General features: G+C 45.7%; 1 protein-coding gene across 1 annotated transcript; it reads right to left on the reverse strand.

Annotated features, from left to right (window-relative positions):
• Nucleotides 1-4,117: 4,117 nt before the first annotated feature.
• Nucleotides 4,118-5,861, reverse strand: LOC136453582 (cytochrome P450 94C1-like). Its single transcript, XM_066454139.1, has one exon. It carries the CDS (start codon nt 5,749-5,751, stop codon nt 4,168-4,170), a length of 1,584 nt encoding a protein of 527 aa, XP_066310236.1. The 5' UTR covers nt 5,752-5,861; the 3' UTR covers nt 4,118-4,167.
• Nucleotides 5,862-23,838: the final 17,977 nt, after the last annotated feature.

The raw sequence follows: 23,838 nt of genomic DNA on the forward strand, positions 1-23,838 counted from the left end.
TATCCTATGTCTAAATAGATAGCAAAAATTATATATTTAAAAAAGTCATGACGATTTATAATTTGAAATGGAAGAAGTAGGTAAGAGCAAGGCCTTTAACTTGTAATCGAGGCCAAAGTTTTAATTTCTCATGCAAAAAAAAACGGTACTTAATACTATAGAGAAACACGCGTGATACATGTTTACCCAATTGCAGCGTAGCTGCCAAAGCCAGGCCTGTTCGGGAGGCTGTAAACGATCGTGGATTATTTATCAGCTGGCTGGTTTGGTATGAGAGAAAAACATTATTCCTGGCTGGAAATTTACGATCGTTTACGAGCAAGCGAACAGGCTGTATTCGACAGATGATAAGAAAGGAAATGAAGAAAACCATGTGGAGTTTACAGCGGCCCTGTTCGTGTGTCCTAAAACCCGACTTGATCTATTTTTTTATTCAGAATAGTATTTTTCTCTCATAAAATCCTTCAGATTTATCCAGATTCCTCTAAATTCATCTAGAATTCCTCCAAGAGAGAAATAAAAATTTAGGCCTCATTCCATTCGCTGAAAAAACAAACCGAAACACTGTTTCGGCCGATTTATTATGAGAGAAAAACACTATTTCAGCTGTAAAAACAAGCTAAAAATACGGATTATAAGATAAGCGAACAGGACCTTATAAAACAATCTAAAAATCAGAGTCCACTAGACTCTAAACTATTTTCCTCTTCGGCACTCCAAAACCACTCTTCTCCCTCTCCACTAGTGGAGAGGCTACACCACTCTCTAAATTCAATATACAGTAGTTTTTTTAATGTTTTTTCACGTAAGAAAAAATTATGATAAGTCTTTGGAGTACGGAGAGTCAAAGTTAGAGAGTCTGCTAGTGACACGAGATATACTGTGAGGCCCAGTACTATTGGCTGGGCCAAGATTGTAAGGTACTGTACCAACGAAGTATAGCATCATACGGGAAGTTGGGGGAGAACTGAGCCAAGTTAAAAGCCTGGATTTAGGAGGCTGTTAACTTCAGATCGATTCTTTTACGTAAAGGGTTGACGAAAGCGCAAGAGAGTTAATTAACAGGTGTGGTTTATTCAACGTGTAGAGTAGGCCTTAGCCGTCTTCACGGGTCGGAGCGTTACAAATGGTATCGGAGCCAACTCTTGCGGTTTCATGGTTGCGTATGGTCTGGAAGCCCGGGCAGGCTGTGCATGGCTCCAGTGAGGTCATGACACTCGGGCCAGGGAATTGAAAATACGAACGTAGCCAAGAGAGTCGGTCCTGAATATTTGTCCGGCTATAGGTAGCTTGGTTCAGCGTTCGACGAGGACGTCAAAATTTCTAAATGGGGAGTATGTGAGGCCCAGTACTATTGGCTGGGCCGAGATTGCAAGGTACTATAGCGACAAAGTTTAGTACCATACTAAAAATTGGAGGAGAGCTGAGCCAAGTTAAAAGGCTGGACCTGGGACGCTGTTAACTCCGGATCGATCATTTTGCGTGAAGCGAGGACGAAAACGTAAGAGAGTTAATTAGTAGGTGTGGTTCATTCAACGTGTAGAGAGTGGGTCTTAGCCATCTTTCCGGACATAGACGTTACATATACCGAGAGAGAATATTCATGGGATGGCTCTCCAAATACATAGAGATCGAAGTTCAGAGAGAGGCTCTTGATGTTCCTTTTATAAGAGAGGGCTCAAGGGAGTGGTTCGGTGCTCCATATCGCCTACCCCAGCCTTGGAGCCTTTACTAAATAAAAATATATAATGTGGGTCTTGAGTGAGAAGTTGCTTACAAAGTACATTATCGTAGTAATAATTAATAAGTCACCGCCTAGGAACCTTATACGATCCAACTTAGCCCATCTATCTACTATCTCTCTCTTCGCTAGGCAAATAATTTCGTCTGCCACGTAGTGGTCCTTAGTGCTTCTCCTCTATTTTTCTTTAATTTTTGTCATATTTTGATTTTGCATGATCTTCGATTGGTATCTTTGACCACTGATTGTTTTCCTGAAATACAATCTTAAAATCCTTCAGATTTGTGGAAGTTTGCAACTACTATATCTGAATACAAATGTGTATAAGAACTTACATGTTTAAAAAAAATAGTTTAAAAGCCATATATATGCAGCCTAAATGACATGTTCTTCAGTTTTTGTGATCTCCACAAAAGCATAGCGGAGCACATCCTTTGCACACGGAGAAAACGAGTTCTCGTACACAACCATAAAACTAAAACCCGCTTCACCTTTCATTTCTGGTGGAGTCTGGACCTAACATTTTCCTGCTGATTCCTCGTTGCGGCATCTTCCTGTGCAGGCAGACAAAACGTGCACCTTGCCTTTGCTCGTGGCACTGGTACTGGTATTGGTACTCCACAGGTTTGGATGGGCGCGGCTTGGTTTGCGAGAGGGTCCATACGCAGGGAACAAGAACAACACCGCGTCAGCTCCTTTAAACTGACAGCATATCCAAGCAACAGCATCAACAACAAAATCAAAACAAGCCAGAAGATTCCCCCCCTTTGCGCTGAATGAATCATTCAGGAATCAGACGTAGCTGTAGCGAGCAGCGAGCACCGGTACCAACAAATTCGCATGAACAAGAACTGGCAACAGACAAAACTCAAGGGGACCCGCGAGGCCTCAAATCTCAGAAGCTAGTACCAGCAAGCAGGGAGAGAGGGGGCGGCAATGAGGCGGTCAGCGGTCGGTCACCTGGTGCTGGTGGACGGGGTCAGCGGGGAGGTGGGGGAGGACCACACCTTATGCCTCATGGCCATCGGTAAGTCCGGCGACGGGATGAGCTTGAGCAGCGGCGGCAGCGGGGCGCTTCTCTTCTCGATCGCTGCTCTTTTCTTCCTTCTGCTTGGGCTGCTGCTTTGAGCTGCGAGCTGAATCGAGCTAGGGGACGGGGAAGGGTGGGCTAGTGGGGAAGACGAGACGACACGGCAGGGGACAGCGTTGCCACGGTGGTGTTTGCCCGCGGTGGCGCTCGCGAGGCGGCGGACGAAGGGGCCCGTGCCGGGGACGCTGCCGGAGCTCGTCCACGCGAAGGGGCCGCGTGCCTCGCCGGATCTCGCGCCGTAGCTCGCAGCTCAGTGGTCGGCCACAGGGAAGACGAAGACAAAGGAGCAAGCGGCACAGGACGAAGGAAACTAGGAGTCTTCTTTTAGGTTCGATGTTGGAGAAGGAAGATTTTAGATGTGTGACCCTTTCCATATACGTGAGTCAAATTCTAAAATAGGTCTCGTGCTTAAGTTCGTACCGTTCGAGACAGTACGCTTGCGGTGGCCGCACGCCACCCCCACTGCACCCACGGCAACATGTGCGCTGGTTCCTTCCGTCGCCCACCCCGACCACCCAGAATCGGCATCTGTCTACGCTGTCGTACATGCATGCTTGCAACAAACAAGTGCCCCCGTTCGCTGGTCTGAAACTTGACTGAAACTGGCTGAAAAACACTGTTCTGGCTGAATTGTTGTGAGAGAAAAACACCGTTCTGACTGGCCCGATTTCTGCACCAAACACGTGGAGCATTTCCGACTCTTTTCCCACTCCAGGTGTCTGTCGGGCCACGAGGACGACCGCGCTCCAACTCCAGCACCGAAGAATCTCTCCGTCCACCGCGGCATTTCTTTTAGAAATTTCCTCATCTCACCTTTTTTCAGAAGCAGCATCAGTTCCATGTTTCCATTTCTGCCTGTAATAATCTTCTGGTTTCTGATCTGATTGGGAAAAAAAAAAGGAGATCGCAGGTGGAGCGTGCAAGTTTCAGCCGGCGACGTCCCCTCCTTATCTGATCCAAATCCGATTCGCGCTAGAGCAGGCGCCTGATATGACCGATTCCGCTCAATTATAGGAATCTATTTGCCATTCTCGTATAGTAAGTAGAAGCCCAAGTGGAGACGACGGGGTGGGGACGTGGGCTGACTGACCAATCGTCCACAGCATCGTCCACTCCGTGCTGCCAAGTGCCGGCGCACTCACCGGCCGGGCGGAGTGGCCACGGAGTCATCGCTCCATCACAATCGACAGCAACTAGATTACGGGCGCGTGATATAAATCTAATCCACATCCACCACCAATATTCCGTTTTGAATATGAAACGGGGAATATGACAGGCAAAAGTCGAGCAAGGACGAATCGTGATGACACCAACAGTTTTTTTATTACTCCGTTCATTAGATTGGCGGGTTGCGCCCGCTCACACGTGCTCGCCGGCGCACTCGCACCGGCAGGCCGCCCGCGAACGTGGCGGTCAGCCCCGGCGCGAACTTGGGCCGGCGGGAGCTCCGGTCGATGGCCTCGATGTCGAAGCTCCGCACCACGGCGACGATGACGGCCTTCATCTCCATGAGCGCCAGCTCCTTGCCGATGCACACGCGCGCGCCGGCCTGGAAGACAGGGTACCGGTACGGGTTCTCAGGGACGAAGCGCCCGTTCCGGAGCCACCGCTCGGGCCGGAACTCGCCGCAGTCGGGGCCCCACACGGACTCCATGCGGCCCATGGCGTAGGCGTGGTAGGTGACCCGGGTGCCCTTCGGCACGGCCGTGCCGTCCGGGAGCGTGTCGTCGCCGGACGCGAACTTGGAGTCGAACTGCACCGGCGGGAACAGCCGCATGCTCTCGGACAGCGCGGCGTGCACGTAGTGCATGCCCTTGAGCTTGTTGAAGGTCGAGGCCGTCAGCCGGTCGTCGTCGCCGGCGACTCGGGTAGCCTCGTCCCGGATGGCGGCCGCCACCTCCGGGTGATCGGAGAGGAGCAAGAAGAAGGCGGTCAGCGCCGAGGCGACGGTGTCGCGGCCGGCGAGCATGAAGCTGACGACGATGTCGCGGAGGTACTTGTCGTCGTTGACGGAGCCCATGAAGCGCGACAGGAGGTCGCTGCCCGAGGCGGCGCCCCCGAGCTTGCGACGCTGCCGGATCACCTCCGCGGCGAGCGTGTCCACGAGGTGTACCGCGTCCCGGAGCCTCCTTTCGTCCCCGAAGTTGAGCAGGCGCTTCAGCTTCCAGATGATGTGCATGGGCGCGGTGGCGCGCCTGGCAGAGAGCGTGGAGGCCATGTCGAAGGCATTCTCGAACGACGACACCGGCATCGACAGCTCCAGGCAGCCAGGGTCGAGACCGAAGGAGATCTTGCAGATGCAGTCGAAGGCGAAGCGGCGGAACACGTCCTGCAGGTCGAGGACCCTGCCTTCTTGGCCCTCACGGGAGGCCGAGTGGAGCAGGGGGATGAGCCGGCTCCGCAGCTCGGAGGCCACGACGCGCACCGCGAAGGCGCGCAACGCCGGGGACGCGAGCTCGGCCGCGGCAAGCTTGCGCTGGAACAGCCAGGCGTCCCCGTCGACGTTAAAGATCCCGCGGCCGAGGAAGTCGGCGAGGATGGCCGAGAACGGGGCGCCCTTGGGGTAGTTGTCGAAGCGTGCGCGCAGCATGTGGTCGACGGTGGCCGGGTTGGCCGTGAGCACGTTCCGGAGGACGTGCACGTGGACGGTCTGCGCCGGCGAGGTCCGCAGCAGGTGGGCGTACCAGTCGCAGAGGTTGTCGAAGTCGGCGGCCCACGACGCCGTGAGGTAGGCCTCGCACACGGGGCACGCGCACCACCACGGCGGGCGCATGCGCGCCACGGCCAGCAGGGCGGCCAGCGCCACCGTGCACGCGGCGGACACGAAGAAGACGGCGGCCACCTGCGGCTGCATCGAGGACGCCAGGGCACTCGCGGCGTCACGTAACGCCGCCGCCCCGGTCTCGGCAGCCATGCCCATGAGCCCGTACGAACGAACGGTGCTCCTCGCGCTGTGCCTGCGCGCGTGCTGCTATACTGCTATGGGCGCGCGCGCGCTTTCATACGGGGAGTGCGTGCTTGTGAGTCGTGGCGTCCCCGGAGGAGGCCGTTTTATACCAGGCATCAGGGGATGTCTCGTGTTCAGGATGGGTGGTGTGCGCGCCAGATTGCGAGGAATTTGTGTTGCTGGTTTGACCTCCCCGTTGCTTTTACGAACCCCTTGGTGTCGGGCATGTTCGTTTTCTCCCCTCCTCTGTGTTGCTCCATGTGTCGTGTTGGAGCCTTGTAATCGGCGAGGGCACGTGCTTCATCAGCGAAAGTTGCATGCCAGAACCAGAATCCCATCCCAGCCGCTGGCAATGCATAAATGTGACTGGGGGCCATTTTAACCACCGCTGGCCGCTTTTATCCGACCAAGACTAATGACTGCACTCCAGTCACAGCAGTGCGAATGTGCTATCTCTGTCCAAAGCCAAGCGCCCTGACGCGTAGGAGGGCCGAAGAGGTGCTGCGCGTGCGCGGTGAGCAGTGCCGATTTCAATGCGGCCACGAGGATGAAACAGCAGCACTGGGTCCGTGAGTCAATGCCCGGCACGACAGCGCCGTATGGCATCAGGCCCGTAGATTAGCAGGAGCAAGCTGTGCGACTGTTCAGGGCCTCCAAACTTTAAAGGCCTCCAAAGTACTAATTAACAATGGTTGATCAATTATTGGATAGAAGAAATAAAATGCAACATTACAACATAGGCCTTAGATTACCGATTAACTAATTGGACTAGAAGGACGTAAGCTCGGTGGCTAATGCCGGCCGCTCTGCTTGGCTTGGCTTCTTAGATTTTAGGGCCCTATCTTATGTTTCACACAGGGGCCTCCAATTTGTAGGTACGGCCCTGATGGCATGCAGCAATTCATCGCGTTGGTCCAGCCGGATTCCGCCAGGGTCGGGGGATCCGCCATGCAAGTGCAGCTACGGCACGGGGTGCTCTAGATTTTTACTGTTCGGCGGTGCTGGTGCAGGATCGCATCGCTGCGCGCGCGCCGCGCGGGGTTACAGAGTGATGGCCCACGGATACATGTCAGCCTGTGGCCGGTATCGTTACTGGTTCGTGAAGAAGTACTATTGGTTAATTTGTGTGAGAGAAAAATACTGTTTTGACTGAAAGTTTACGATTATTTATGATAAGCCACGGCCAAACGAACAGGCTGACACGCGGCTGTGTTTCCACGAGCAGTTTAGGTTTTCAAGCTTTTACTCGGATGTATGCAAATAGAGCTTGTAATCGAGTAGCACGTGTTCTAGCTAAGCAGGTCACAGATGAATCGTGATTGGGTGAGTGGCAGTATGCCCCGATCTGCATTCAACATATGTTGACTGAAGATTGTAATACCCCTTTTCCTTGACGAATGAATGGAATCCCTATTGGCAAAAAAAAAAGTATGGACACCTCGCGGCGGCATGTGTGTAGCTTCAACGTCGACGACACAGCAATGCGGGGCAAGATTAAAGGAAGATGCTGAGGACGTGGCAGGTAAGTGGACGTAGTACTAGCCTGATAAGAACTGACGTGGCCACTTAGTAGTGTCTCTAATTGCACTCCGAAAACTCATACGGACAAAGCTAGTATAGGCTACTTCGAAGCAACACGTGGGCTATTTACTTCTTTCAATGTAAATTACACTTATGAAAAGTTTCCCATATGGAGTACCGGCGCACTACTCTATATAAAACTATCGTCCGCGTACTGCCAAGAGGAATCGAACGCAGATCCGGCTCATAGCAAATGGGGACCTACAATTTACTATGAGATGCTCGTGATAATAACAATAACTAGCAGGTGAGCCCGCGCGTTGCGCGGGTAATATTGGGGGAAAAAGGTTTGTGCTGTGTTGGGAAAAAAAAAACGAAAAGTTGTACTGTTCGTTAATGGGTCGGAGAACTATTCATATAATACCCGTTACTGTTTATATTGTGACCCGGTACTGTCCATAAAAACCCGTACTGTAGCGCAAGGTTTCACGTTAACTGTGCCGGTAACAGTGATTTGTGAGAGCGATCGGAGTTTTTATACTATAGTATAGATGAGTTAGCTCTTTTTGCTGTATTTAATTAGACTTGACTCGATCTTAAATCAATTAGTCAGCCTTCGCTTGTTGGTTTCAGCCAGCCCAAACCAGCTAGCCAACAGTGTCTTGCTCTCACAATAAACTAGCACCAGCCAGCCTAAACCAGCCCAGAAACCAACCAGCGAACAGGCCGAGTAAATTTAGCATCGTGCGTGGATTTGAATGGCTTAGCAACAGACCTTATGTATAGTGTGAGAGTGTTCGTGTTCATGAGCATCAAGAGCTTAAGTCTATAGTAGGGATTATAAAGGGGGAGAGAATTCAAGAGTCTAGAGCATAGCGTCGAGCATTTCTAGGGACCATGATATGTCCAACCCCTAAGAGGGGTTCCTAACTCACCTTATATATAGCTACTTGCTCTGGTATGGTATCAAAGGCATGGCCGGAAGAAAAATGAATACCAAGACCCACCCATAGATTGTTGCGCTCGTTATGTCGAGGAGTAAGTGCCTCTATAGTTACTCCATGAAAGTGCCACCTCTGTTGGTATTTTTTTTATGCTAAGTAATAATTTTGCAAGTGCAAAGAATATCGTTGTAGCACTTCACCCAGAAGTATTTCAAAGTATCTTATTTGTTTATACACAGGGAAGCTCATTTAAGAATATTAATGAATATGTGACTTGACTGTATTATAATTAATGTACAAAAGTCTATCAGGAGTAAGTCCATAAATAACGAGGGTACTGATCAACAAACACAACGGTGTCTCACAAAGGACAAGGTACGTAGATAGCTTGGTTGGGAGGACAATGAGATAAGTGGAGCCACTAACACTTCCTACTACTTTAGTCTAAACAACCATACAATAGCTATATAACTAAGGACACGTAGGTACTAGTAAGCGCACACCTAGCATGGGAAGACAGATCCGGAAGACAACAGACAGGGATGAGAAGGGTGTCAAACCATTCATGCAAATAACTCTGTGGTTTAATAATTTGCCCAAACATAATGGAATATAGAGAATAGATAGAACTGTCACCATCTGATATCCTACCACAAATATCGGTGGAGTAAGCCGCAGACCAAGGTATACTATAGTCTCAACACAGCGTGCAAAGAATTTTTTATTAGTTTAGATGTATTAAACCGTGACTCGTAATTGTATCTTTTAATATTACTACAAAAAGCATTTCTAGAGGTGGCTGGTAAATCTTTGTAGGGACGGTTTGACCAGCCGCCCCTACCGAACCGTCTCTACAAATTATATATTTGTTGGGGCGGTTCCTAGACCGTCTCTACAAATCAATTTGTAGGGGCGGCTCGTATTAGCAGCCGCCTCTATAAATCATTTTGTAGGGGCGGCTGTAGTACCAGCCGCCCCTACAAATACCTGTTTGTAGGGGCGGTTCAATCTAGAACCGCCCCTACAATACGTTTTCCCGTAAAAAAATTTAAATTTACAATTCAAAATCGCGTTGTCGAACATCCTGCGACCAACGTTCCGAACCGCGTTCGTGTTACCGAACGTCTCGCGACCAACGTTCCGAACCGCGTTCGCGTTACCGAACGTCCCGCGACCGCGACTACAAGCACAAGAGTATTATATAAACTATAATTACAAGTCCAATTCACAAGAATATATACAATTCATCATTAAATATACAAATTCCATACACATTGTTATGAACATCTTAGAGTTAGCCTTTCAGTCTCACGAAGGTGTTGGTACTGAGGATTTGTACCTAAGTCAGACTCTCGGTCATGGTAGGCGCCTCTAACGTATAAAATCTAGTCCAATATGAAGTTGCAAAGGTCGCCGACGAGCTCTAAGAGTTGGTCATCCTTGTATGGGTCTCTTTTTATTCCTTTCTCTTCTCTCCACTACAAGAGAACAAGTTTCGGTTTAGTATTTCATACCATGTACAAAGTTTTTATACTATGGGTGAAGAGGTTCAAACTTACCCTTAAAAGGTGTCTCCTGTAGGCACCGGTGTTACTCATCATAGAACATATATAGTATCCACAATGTATACTCCCAGGCTTCTGCTTAGGGCATTGTGTGTTTTGCATATGAAAATGTTAAGTAATTCTTTTGGCAGCCATGTATCGAAGTACTGAAGAAGTAAGTTACACTTACCGCACATAGTGTTTTTATAGCCAGCTTTTCCTTCCTTGTTGGATCATGCCTTCCGTGATGATTAGTGACATAGAACCTAAATGCAACCTAAATGTCCTGTTCAAATTATTTTAGCAAATACAACTTGTTAGAATCCAAAAGTGAACATTACAAGTATGTATACAAACATATAAACTAATAAGAATTGTCGATATGTATACGTCTTGAGAATCGATATGAAGTCTTTGTATGTCACCGGGTCCCTATCTATTGAATCAAAGACCCATGACATGCTCCTCCCGACATTGATGGCTATACAAATCCAGTGGTTGCTGCATGGATTTAATCATAGAACTAGATAAGCTCTTTTGCATTGAATAAAATATATCGAACAAAGCTTTAAGTATAGAGTTGAACTTACTCGAAGTTGTATGTTAGCCATATAGTAAAGTGTTGTTGGAGATTTTTGAAAGCCAGGGCAATGTATGCCACAACCTTAAGGGACTCTTCCCTTAGTTTCGTTGTACGGATGCGCTCTTTCTCCCGAAGAGTCTTTGCAGCAGCTAGCTCTTTGGCATACAGTGTCCACCGTTTAGGGTAATTAAAATTTGTTTGGGCTATAGCTTGAGGGTCTAGATACCCGGCTTTCACCCTTGGCATTTGTTTGACAATGTGCAATTGCATTCTACAAATCATGGTATGGGTTAGTTACAACAAAATTCAAAGATTACATTCATATCATATCGGGAGGACAATGACTTACAGCCACCACGTGCAAATTAGATTCATCTCCATTTCTCCCAGGTGAAAGCATGTGTGCATATCATTGAAGTCAAAGACAATTTTCCTAGCTGGGCTTCCAAATATGCCGGTGGGGAAGCATGCTTGTATGAGATCTATGCTCATTGGGAGAACACGCAAGTACCAATCATGGAACCTTCTCATTCCAAGTGGTAGGCGTTGGATGTCCCGGTTTGGTAGGAAGGACTTGCCTCTTTCATATGTTTTCGGGCAATTCTTTGACCATTCGATGGCATCAACATTTGAATACTTCTTTGCAATTTGGTGGAGTTTGCTAGTGACGGCCTCCTCAGAACTCCGTGATGGGACTTTTTTTAACTTGGTTCTCAGGCTTTAACTGGTTATGGAAAAAACACTTGGACACCGACGAGACATCTTTGATCAGAACATAAACTGGCCTTATGGTGATTGGATGCTTCTTTCAAAGTTCCTATTTAGGCATGTCCTCATCTTCTTGTGCATCACCTTCTTTAGGAGGCACTCGTTGTTCATGTATCGATTATGCTTGTTGAGAAGACTATGGTATCTTATGATGCACTTGCTCGGTACGAGCTGAAGAAGGTTGTGGCATCTTATCAGGCACATACTCGCTAGGAGGCAGAGAAGAATATGGCATCTCAGGAATGTGGTGGTCACGAGATGATGAAAATATCTCCTCGATCTCAATAACTCACTCTAAATTTGGGAGAGGGGGAGGCGGCAAAGAAGCAGTCAATATAATGTCCTGTTTGTGCCAGAGGATAAACTGCCCCATAACGTCTCCGAGTAACACTAGCCCCCCAGGAGTTGCGTAGTCTATCCTCCACTGCATGAACTCGGGCTTCACTGTATGCACCTTGACCCTAGTGTAGTCCGGTGGTATCTTATTATTGTGGTGTAAGCCACCGGGAGGATGTGCCACACCTGTTGCCACCTCCATCACAGTGTTCTACCAGCCGCTGAGAAACACTAAGGTGCAACTAGTTGGTTCTCGTATGCGATAGATGAGGGTTGTGGCTGCAGTGAAACCTTGGCTGCTAGGACCTTTCGGAGGCTGCCAACTAATGCCAGTTCTCCCGGCGGCGTCACTAATATCCGTGGCTCCATAGACAGTCCTTGCTCCTCCAGTGCCTTCGCAACTAGAGCCTTCACTTGGAGCTCAAGACTAGTCTCCCGGTCTCTACCATGTTTCTTGTACATGTGTCTGTCCTCTTCGAATCATTGCTTCCATGTCATCCTTTTCCCTAGCCCCCTAGTGCGGCTTGTGTGCTCCTTGTTTCCTAAGCCAGGGCTAAGCTCGTCCCTCTCTCTAGAAGGATTGAATGAGCCCTTCTCCTTGTCTTCAGCATATTTTAGTATCCTTGATACTACCTCTTGGGTCTCTGGCTTATCAAACTTAAGATTACCGCTAGATGATTCTGTACTCCTCGCATATATCCAATTCCTTGAGCGTACCTTCAAATTCGTCACATCGATATTCCTAGCAGTTGTGGCCTCTTTGTCCATCTTCCTAAACTACTCTTCCATGGCATAGTAGCCATCTGGCCTAGATGATGGCGGTGTTTGTTCCTCTTCGCTAGCTCGGTGTTACGGGCACTGAGCTCCAATACCTCCGGTGAAGTCTTTTGAGCCATGAACTCCTCCTATTGACTAGGAGTTATTTTGCCGAACTTGTTAAAGGGAGTTAACTCCTTTTGGATATACTTCGTGTTGAGCTCCAACCTCTAACGTTGGAATGACTCTCCCATCATCCTAAAAGCATTTTTTACCAGTTCATGCTTACCCTCTGGAAATTTAAAATTGTGCTTTAGCTGCCTATCCCATAGTGCATTCTTTGTGTTCTCTGGTACCTCTTTCTAGTTAGGGATTGTTGGGTTCAATTTATCTCTTACTAGGGCCCCGATCGCATTACAGAATCGTCCTCTTAATTCCTTCGGCTCAAGGATCTCTCCTGCTAGCTCGACCTTCGTTATCACATAGCATGCCTTATCTGGATATAGATTTCCTTTTCTATCCCCTTGTTTCCTCTTAGGCTTGGTAGTCGTGGTTGTGTCTTGAGGTTATGGAGTAGAGGCATCGTGATCCATCTCTGTGGCTATTGCCTCTGCTCTCCTTTTCTCTACTCCGTCTTGTCCAGCAAGATGTCGCAGACGTCGACATCGTCTTTTCTGAGTTTTAGGAGGGACCTGTATATACGATAGGTCAAAGTGTTAGCAGAGGTAACACAACCAAAGCTTTAGCAAAATTTACAAACTAAGGCTTTTTCCCTACCTCCTTGTTCGGGTCAAAATCTTTGTCCAAATCTTCCTCTATTGGCCTCCTTCTGGCTTCACATGGGAAAGGATCCTCAGGATTTACATATCCCTCTTCTGAGTCATCATCATCAACTTCTTCACCTTCAGCAGTCTCTCCTACTCTTCCTTCTGCTCCCCCTTCCTCCTTGTCACACTGCTCCTGAGTAAGCATCACTTCTAGATCCTTTTCTAACTCCTTATCGAACTGCTCCTGAGTAAGCTAGTCCTCTAGTGCTTGCTCCTCATAGGTTGGGTGCTCATCATGCTCGGGGCATCAAGCTGCACTGTCTGGTGTCCGCGACATTATTTCGTGCTTTATTCTAATAGATGCAAGAAAGTGTGCTTTAGGTATGTGAGATGGTATAAGAAATCAAAAGGGTTTATAAACCAAAGTAGTCCTATAAAACAACAATATATCAAAAAAATGAGTAGTAGCAGTGGTAGATGCCTCAGAAACATGTCAATCATCATCTGATCTTGAACTTGGAGCATCAAGGCATCATAACAGAGAAGAGAGGAGAAGGTAATGTAGGGGTGGCTGCTAATGATGTCAAGTTCCTCATAAGTTCTTGATCATCAGCTCATATTCCATATAATGTATGGACTTGGACAATTTCATCATCGGCAAAACAAAGGAGAGGAGAGGAGAGGGGAGATTTGGCAAAAAAACCAACAGCTGCTTAGCAAACATAGAGTAGCAGCTAATGGCAAAAGATAGGACAACAAGTCCTGAGCGAGTCCTGAGAGATTTGGCAAAAAAGTAATAGTAGCCAATAGTTAGTAGCTAGAAGTAGCAAGTAGTAGTAGTAAGTAGAAAGTAGTAGAGTAGAGTAAGTGTAGCAGTAGAGTAGAAGTAGTAGAGTAAGAGCAGCAGCCGCTTAGGAGTAGCAAGTAGTAAGAGGAGTAGTAGGAGTAGTAAGAGGAGGAGTTATAGGAGTTGTAAAAGGAGTAGGAGTAGGAGGAGTAGTAGTAGTAGTGGTAGGAGTAGTAGTAGTAGTAGTAGTAGTAGTAGTAGTAGTAGTAGTAGTAGTAGTAGTAGTAGTAGTAGTAGTAGTAGTAGTAGTAGTAGTAGCAGCAGCAGCAGCAGCAGCAGCCACTACGCACCAGCAGTATATAAGCAAAAATATAGAGAAGGAGTGGTAGTAGTAGAGTAAGAGCAGCAACCACTTAGGAGTAGCAAGTAGTAGTAGTAAGTAGAAAGTAGTAGAGTAGAGTAAGTTTAGCAGTAGAGTGGTAGTAGTAGAGTAAGAGCAACAACCACTTAGGAGTAGTAGTAGGAGCATCACTAAAAGAAGAGCAACAGTAGGAGTAGCAAGTATAGGGAGGAGTAATAGGAGTAGTAAGAGGAGGAGTAGTAGGAGTAGTAAGAGGAGGAGTAGGAGTAGTAGTAGTAGTAGTGGTAGGAGGAGTAGTAGTAGTAGTAGTAGCAGCAGCAGCCACTACACATCAGCAGTATATAAGCAAAAAAACAGAGAAGGAGTAGTAGTAGTAGGAGCAGGAGGAGTACTAGTAGGAGTAGTGGTAGGAGGAGGAGTAGTAGTAGTAGTAGCAACAGCCACTACACACTAGCATTATATAAGCAAAAAAATAGCAGCACCAGCTTGCCAAAACAAATAGAGTAGCTGTTGCTGCCAAACATAGAGGAGAGGATAAGAAACACTAGCATTATATAAGAAAATTTGCAACAGCAACCAACAGTTAGTAGCTAGAAGTAGCAAGTAGTAGTAGTAAGTAGAAAGTAGTAGAGTAGAGTAAGTGTAGCAATAGAGTGGAAGTAGTAGAGTAAGAGCAGCAGCCACTTAGGAGTAGCAAGTAGTAAGAGGAGTAGTAGGAGTAGTAAGAGGAGGAGTAGTAGGAGTAGTAAGAGGAGTAGGAGTAGGAGGAGGAGGAGTAGTAGTAGTGGTAGTAGTAGTAGTAGTAGTAGCAGCAGCAGCCACTATGCACCAGCAGTATATAAGCAAAAAATAGAGAAGGAGTGGTAGTAGTAGAGTAAGAGCAGCAACCACTTAGGAGTAGCAAGTAGTAGTAGTAAGTAGAAAGTAGTAGAGTAGAGTAAGTTTAGCAGTAGAGTGGTAGTAGTAGAGTAAGAGCAGCAGCCACTTAGGAGTAATAGTAGGAGCATCACTGAAAGAAGAGCAGCAGTAGGAGTAGCAAGTACAGGGAGGAGGAGTAATAGGAGTAGTAAGAGGAGGAGTAGTAGGAGTAGTAAGAGGAGTAGTAGTAGGAGTAGTGGTAGGAGGAGGAGGAGTAGTAGTAGTAGTAGTAGTAGCAGCAGCCACTACACATCAGCAGTATATAAGCAAAAAAATAGAGAAGGAGTAGGAGGAGCAGGAGTAGTGGTAGTAGTAGTAGTAGCAACAACCACTACACACTAGCATTATATAAGCAAAAAAATAGCAGCACCAGCTTGCCAAAACAAATAGAGCAGCAGCTGCTGCCAAACATAGAGGAGAGGATAAGAAACACTAGCATTATATAAGAAAATTTGCAACAGCAGCCAACAGTTAGTAGCTAGAAGTAGCAAGTAGTAGTAGTAAGTAGAAAGTAGTAGATTAGAGTAAGTGTAGTAGTAGAGTGGAAGTAGTAGAGTAAGAGCAGCAGCCACTTAGGAGTAGCAAGTAGTAAGAGGAGTAGTAGTAGTAGTAGTAAGAGGAGTAGTAGTAGTAAGAGGAGTAGGAGGAGGAGGAGGAGGAGGAGGAGTAGGAGTAGTGATAGTAGTAGTAGTAGTAGTAGTAGTAGTAGTAGTAGTAGTAGTAGTAGTAGTAGTAGCAGCAGCAGCAGCAACAACAACCGCCACTACGCACCAGCAGTATATAAGCAAAAAAATAGAGAAGGAGTGGTAGTAGTAGAGTAAGAACAGCAACCACTTAGGAGTAGCAAGTAGTAGTAGTAAGTAGAAAGTAGTAGAGTAGAGTAAGTTTAGCAGTAGAGTGGTAGTAGTAGAGTAAGAGCAGCAACCACTTAGGAGTAGTAGTAGGAGCATCACTGAAAGAAGAGCAGCAGTAGGAGTAGCAAGTACAGGGAGGAGGAGTAATAGGAGTAGTAAGAGGAGGAGTAGTAAGAGGAAGAGGAGGAGGAGTAGTAGGAGTAGTGGTAGGAGTAGTAGTAGTAGCAGTAGTAGCAGCAGCCACTACACATCAGCAGTATATAAGTAAAAAACAGAGGAGTAGTAGCAGGAGCAGGAGGAGTACTAGTAGGAGTAGTGGTAGGAGTAGTAGTAGTAGTAGTAGTAGTAGTAGTAGTAGTAGTAGTTAAGTAGTAGTAGTAGCAACAACCACTACACACTAGCATTATATAAGCAAAAAAATAGTAGCACTAGCTTGCCAAAACAAATAGAGCAGCTGCTGCTGCCAAACATAGAGGAGAGGATAAGAAACACTAGCATTATATAAGAAAATTTGCAACAATAGCCAATAGTTAGTAGATAGAAGTAGCAAGTAGTAGTAGTAAGTAGAAAGTAGTAGATTAGAGTAAGTGTAGCAGTAGAGTGGAAGTAGTAGAGTAAGAGCAGCAGCCACTTAGGAGTAGCAAGTAGTAAGAGGAGTAGTAGGAGTAGTAAGAGGAGTAGTAGTAGGAGTAGTAAGAGGAGTAGTAGGAGGAGGAGGAGGAGTAGGAGTAGTGGTAGGAGGAGGAGGAGTTGTAGTAGTAGTAGTAGCAACAGCCACAAATAGAGCAGTTGCTGCTGCCAAACAAGGGAAAAGTCTTATTGAGGTTTGAGAAACTAGGAGGACCAATATTTGGTAAATGGCCAAGCTCTTGAGGACTTCTTTGTGTGGTAGTGCAAGTTCTCCCATGATTGTAGTCAAAACTAGTGTTCTAGCATCAGCAATAAGTCCACTCATGGCACAGCCGATGTGCTCATAAATTCCCATGACTTTTTCCACACTGCTTGGTGGAGCTGCTATATCCTCTGATTGTAACAATTCAATGATTAACAATTTAGACATGAAACAGAATATACCATGAAAACCATAGGCTAAGTGGAGCTACTATATCATATAGCCCAAATCACATGGTAAAGGACCTTTAAGTCTTAGTTTAGGGAAATTCAGAGGAAATTGTAGCCATCATAGATCAAGGAACCATATCAATTTGGGGAAATAAGGAGAGAACGAAGGGACATATGTACAAAACCTAAGCAGCTAGGGTTACCCAAATGAAACCCATGAACTATACAGGTAATGGACCCCTTGATCCAGAATGTAGCTAGGGTTTAGGGCATCACAGGTGTGGCTAGGGTACCCATGAGCATGTGGAGCACCATGGAGGAGGAGACTTGAGATGGCCAGGTTATAGGCCACACACTTGGATCCTCTTACCGCCGTCGCCCCAACGTCGGGATCTCACAGTCGTTGTTGCCTAGGCTAGGATCCCACCGTGCTCGAATCCAGCTGTTCGCCCTTGGATCCAACCACCCGTGCCCGGATCCCACAGCTGGCGCCACCCATGAGAAGGGATTAGAGATATTAGAGAGAATGAACAGATGGGGAAGATTACGAGTACCTGGGTCTAAAGGTGGAGAACTGGAGGTGCGCGAATGTCGGTGGAGGTGCATGGAGGCCACCCGCCATTAGAAACCCTAGGGCGGGGAGGAGCAGGCACGCGGGTGTGAGGAGGGGGCGCGCGGGTGCAGAGATGGGGCACGCGGGTACAGGGAGGGGGCACGGGCCGGCGTCGGGACAAGTCCGGCCAGGAGGCGGCGTCGGCGGGGGCAGCCTGACGGCGTCGGAGGAAGGAGACAGCGCCCAACACGTTGACTCCCGTGCGCCCTTGCATTTATACTTGGGACTATTTGTAGGGGCGGTTCCTGATCCAGCCGCCCCTACAAATGCATTTGTAGGGGCGGTTCCTGATCCAACCGCCCCTATAAATATTTTCTATTTTTTAAATTATAAATTCTATATTTTTTATATCATAAAAACACAAAGTAATATAAAAAAATGTGTATGTGCACAAATATAATATTTTGTATTATTCTATGTATGAATAAATATATATATAAACAATTGTAGTCAAAACAATATAGAAAACAAAAAAACAAAAATTAAAATTTTGAATTTTAAAACTTTGACTATAATTTTATGACATTAAATGAAATAAAATAAAAATGTTGTAAACGTAAAAGTTGTACAACTCATCAACATGTACAACTTTTATTTTGGTCATCTTATCATGTGACTTTATTTGAACGATTCAAATTTTGAAATTCAAATAATTTCAACTTTAAACAATATTTTGAAAGAGTAAATGATTTTAGATGAAAAACTCATGAATACAAAAGTTGTAGAACTCATCAATATGTACAACTTTTATTTTGATCATATTTTTATTTGACAAAATTTGAATAGTTTAAATTTTAAATTTCAATAAATGGCAACTTTAAACAAGATTTTGAAACCTTAAATGATTTCAACAATAAAAGTCATGAACATAAAAGTTGTTGAACTCATCACTACCGACAACTTTTATTTTGGTCACTTCTTCATGTGACAAAGTATTAGTAAATATTGTTCATAAATTCATATACGACTCATAGTTTCATGAACTATACGAGAAACATGTTGATTTATGAACAATGTTTACTATCACTTTGTCAAATGAAGAAATGATCAAAATAAAAGTTGTAGAACTTGATGAGTTATACAACTTTGGTATTCATCACTTTTTTTAGCTAAAATCATTTAATGGTTGAAAATCTCATTTGAACTTGTCATTTTTTTAAATTTGAAAATTTAAAGTTCTCAAACTTTGTCAAATGAAAAGAATGCCCAAATCAACACACTAACTTGATAGGGCAAGATTTTAGAAAATTTTAGGAAAAAATCATCTTACAAACGCGCATGTAAAAATATGTAGTCTTACACATGTACAAAAATATATAGTCTTACACATGTACATAAATATATAGTCTCACACGCATTCATAAATGAAGTCTTACAAACACAAACTTATACAAACACTCCACGTTCAACAACTAGCTAGCCCGCTGTAACGACTTTCCCCTTGACACGTTTCCGTTCCCATGGCATTATGTCTTTGGGGAGGTTCTTTTCCACAACACTGATCTTATTAGGAAAGTCTGTGAATAGCGGCATCTCATCGTAGTTATTGTAAGCTTCAATATCATCCACGCCATCAACTCCAATAATGTGCTGTTTCCCGGAGGCAACCCCGTGCTGTCTTTTTTCTTCAGGGAGAGGTTACTTTGTGGGTCAGACATATAGAAAACTTATGCGACACGTAAAGCGAGCACCCAAGAGTCATCTTGGTAGCCTAGATTCTTGAGGTCTAGGACTCTCAATCCGATCTCGTTCAGTTGGTGTTGTTTGATCCAGCGGCATCAAAATAGAGCCACCGTTATATCCCTTTCATAGTCAAGTTTCCATATCTCTTCAATGATGCCAAAGTATTAGATCTTTCGCCCCAATCCATCGAGAGCCTCTGTTCGAAGGCCGCTGTTTTGGTTCACATATTTACTATCCTTTGCGTGGGTATAGTACGTATACCCATTGATGTCATAAGCATTCTAAGATGTCACTTGTCTCGATGGCCCCTCCGCCAACCTACTGATGCTAATGGAGTATATGGTTTCTTCAGGTGGTATGTTTTGGCCCTTCAACCATGTAGTTAGTTGTTGCTTGTGTTGTTTCATGACCCAATCAATCGAACGGCCATTTCTCTCCGCCATAATGATAGCCAAGTGTTTATCAATGTATGGTTGCATCAGTTGTGTACTCTGCAAGACACTATAATGCGCCCGACTCACCTCTTTGTAATCATGGTCGATGAACACTTTTCTACCCCTGGTGCCCTTCCCAGCTAGCCTACCCTTATGATGAGAATCAGGTTTACCAGTCCCTTTCTGTACTTTTAGGTACTCTTGACAGCACTCGATGACTTCTTCAGTACTATAACCCTCTATCATGGAGCCCTCTGGGTATGCTCGATTATGCACGTATCGACTTAGAACCAACATGAACCACTCGTAGGACCACATTTCATGCAAGTAGCCAGGGCCCAGCACCTGTATCTAATGAACCATATGAATCATGAGATGTGGCATTATATCAAAAAAGTAGGAGGTAAACACATCTCCAGTTGGTTTTGTGTCTCCACCACAAATTCGTGTAGGTCACTCAGCTCTTGCTTGCCAATTGTCTTCTGTGAGATCTTCGAAAAGAAGTTTCACATGCGGGTGATGGCCATTTTCAAGAACTCTAGCTTTATAGCCCTGATTGCAATAGGTAGAAACACTGTCAGCATCACATGGCAATCGTAAGCCTTGTAGTGTGTTATTGATAAGTCCTTCATCGACACTAGCTTATTCACATTTGCTGAAAACCCAGTTGGGACTTTGATCCCCCTCAGGAAAGTGTATATAGCTCTCTTCTTTTCTGGTGTTAGGTTGAAGCACGCCGCGGGTAGAGTCTATTTCCCATTAGCCTCAGGTACCGGGTGAAGCTGTGGCATCATGTTTAGCTGCACCATGTCTTTTCATGCTTTCAGACCATCCATTGACTTGACTATGTCCATCAAGGTAGCAATGAGACTCTCAAAGACATTCTTCTACATGTACATAGCATCAATGGCATAGAGGACCTCCAAGTCTAGCCAATAAGGCAGATACTGAAAGAAGATCGATTGTTTCTTGAAAGGTACGCCTTCGACAGGAGGTGTGCTTCTATCTCTGTTCGTCCTATCCAGATTCTTCTTTTCATAGACGACGCATATGTTTTTCACTATTCTGTACACGTGTTCTCTGTTATGATGTCTCTCCAGAGGGGGTTCAATCTTTGGGGCGTTGTCATAAAATCTAAAGAACAATTTGCTACGGTACTTGTGACTTGTCTTTAAGAAGCATTGGTTCCTTAGGTAAACTTCTTCTTGGATGCATCCACGTACACCCATGTAGTACCATCCAAGCAAACCAAGCATCTCGTCTTTCCTTTGATCTATCCAGACAAAGCAAACAACGTGGGATAATCATTGGTAGTAACAAATATTATTGCTCTACATATGAAGTCCTCCTATCAGAATGCATCATACATCTGCTCCCCATGCCTCCATAGCCTCTCTATTTCTTGCATCAAAGGCTCGAGGAACATGTCTATATCAATGTCTGGTTGTTTAGGGTTAGAAATAAGAATAGTGAGGAGAATGTACTTTCTCTTCTGATACAACTATGTTGGGATATTTTACATGGTCAAGATCACTGGCCATGTGCTGTGGTCGCTCATCCTCTCACTGATGGGATTCATTCCATCGGTGCTCAAGCCAAATCGTACATTCCTTGGGTCATCGCTGAATTCTTTGTGCTTCTCATCAAACCTTTGCCACTGACTACAATCAGCCGAGTGTGCAATCTTATCATCATCCACCTTGCGCTCATCATCCCACCATGTCATGAGTGTGGCTTCTTTAGGGTTTAGGAAGATACGTCTCAAGCGGTCGGTCACTAGCAGGTACCACATTACTAAGGCAGGAATTCTTCTCTGCTTTGTATCATTGCCTAATGGAGTGTCCTCTGGGGGTTGAGATTCTTTTACCACATTTTTGTACCCTTCTTATTCCTCTTTTTCTTGGGGGAGGGTTCGTCCCCACCGTAAAGGTCATTGTTCTTATACCGGCTGGCCCCACATCGAGGACATTTATACAGTGACTTGAACGTTTCGCCATGAAAAAGTATACAATGGTTGGGGCATATATGGATTTTTTCAACCCCCATTATCAATGGACTTATGACCTTCTTCGCTTGGTATGTGTTGGCGGGAACTGAGTTTGGTTGTGGCAGCACCCATGACAGGAGATGTAATAGATCATTGAAACTATAGTCTGACCAGCCGTACTTAGCCTTGAGGATGAGCAGCTCAAGCACAAAACGTAGCAATGTCTAATGTGTCGGACAACCCTTTTCAACACCATACACAGTCTCCTTCGATGCTTTTGTCACCCTTTCCAAATTTTCTAGACCTTTCAGGCTATTTAGTAAAATCTCTGGTCCAAGGGCTCAAATCATGTCCTCTAAATTGTCTTCATCCCTGACATATGCTCTACCATCATTATTAGCACCACCTTCATCGTTACCATGCTAACCACCAGCATCACCACCTTGTTCATTGCCAAACTCGAAATCCATTCATGCATCAAGCTCTGCTGAATATTGGGACAGGGATCCTATGGTTTCGTCATCGTATTCCTCCTCATCCTCGTCGTTAACAATAACCGTTTCACCATGATGAATCCACACTGTGTAGTCCTCAACAAATCCTCGTATAATCAAATGTGATCTGATGATAGTCACATCTATCCATGCCATACGGTTCTTGCAATCTTTACAGGGGCAAATAATTGTATCCTTATTCTCTTTCAATGTCGTTGCATGCTTCTTTGCGGCTTCAATAAATTTATCCACCTCTTCATGGAAATCTGCCTTGAACCTTAATGAACCATACATCCAAGAGTTTCTGTACTCCATCTTTTACAACAACAACAAAACAAATATTAAAGGACTACTTATTCAGATATATATAAAAATGAATCAAATTAATAATTACTTGAGAATAATTGTATATACTTCAGATATATATGAATATAAATCTAATATAATTACATAAAGCATACAAACACACCTTGGTAGAGGAAAATTAATTAATAGCCTATTTATCCATAAATAATTAAAATACATATTTATTGATTACAATAAACAATTTCAAAGATAACAATTAGCAACAATTATACTTTACCCAATATCTTTTATACAAACCCTAGTCCAATTTTATGGGGGTATTAACCCCTATACCCTTATGGCTAGGCCTGGGCCGGCCCAGACCAGAGGGCCTAGCCCGTTAGAGGATGACGCGTGGCCCAGCCAATCCGTTCGGAGTCCCACGCAATGAATCAAAGCAGATTTGGAGATCAAGCAAGATCCTGATCGGTTAGAATAGGAATCCTTATCCAGCCACCTATGGCAATTGTAACTGATTAGGATTAGTTTCTAGATCTGTAACCCTGCCCCCCAGATTATATAAGGTGGGTAGGGGACCCCTCTAAAAAACATCTCTCATTGACATACAGCAATACAATCAGACGTAGGACGTAGGTATTACGCCTTCACGGCGGCCGAACCTGGATAAAATCTCGTGTTTGTCTTGCGTCACCATCTTGTTTGTAGCTTACGCATCTGTTTGCCGATAATCTACTACCTTGGGCATACCCCTAGGTAGATTACCGACCATATTTCGTCGACAGTGGCGTGCCAGGTAGGGGGTATGCGTATTGCTCTCCAGGCGAACAAGATGGTCATCATCCCCGGTTCCATGGTTACGCCGCATGGCCTCACGTTCACCATCGGCTAGATCACCTGGACCACTGGCTCCGACGACTTCATCACCATGACCCCAGAGGAGGTGCGGGTTCAATCTGCGCCGACCACTACTTCACCTGCATCGGCTACGGCTCCAACCATGGTGGATCTGGCTCCGACCACGTCAGCATCGTCTTCAGCCACGCCGACAACCCGTCGTCCGCTTTCTCGCTACAAAAGGAGGCAGATCGACAACACCAACTTACTCGACTCCATCAATTGGGTTGGCACTAAACTTGCCAAAACCCTGGCTCTAGTAAGTTCAATTCAAAGTCAACCCACAATAGATCTACCCGACTAGCTCGGGCCGGTCATCCTGCACGACTCGGTATGGATCTCGTGGTCACATCTACTCCTGAAGGGCGCTCCATTCATCATCGGCTAGCCCCTGCGACGGGTCTCTGGCTCTCCGAGTATGAAGCCTCGATGGAGAACCACCAGGCCC

This window comes from Miscanthus floridulus, chromosome 5 (genome assembly GCF_019320115.1).
Source record: "Miscanthus floridulus cultivar M001 chromosome 5, ASM1932011v1, whole genome shotgun sequence".
NCBI classification, from domain to species: Eukaryota; Viridiplantae; Streptophyta; class Magnoliopsida; order Poales; family Poaceae; genus Miscanthus; species Miscanthus floridulus.

What these genes read in the sequence shown, in the direction of transcription:
- LOC136453582 (XM_066454139.1), bottom strand. Translation starts at nt 5,751, where the DNA reads ATGGGCATGGCTGCCGAGACCGGGGCGGCGGCGTTACGTGACGCCGCG.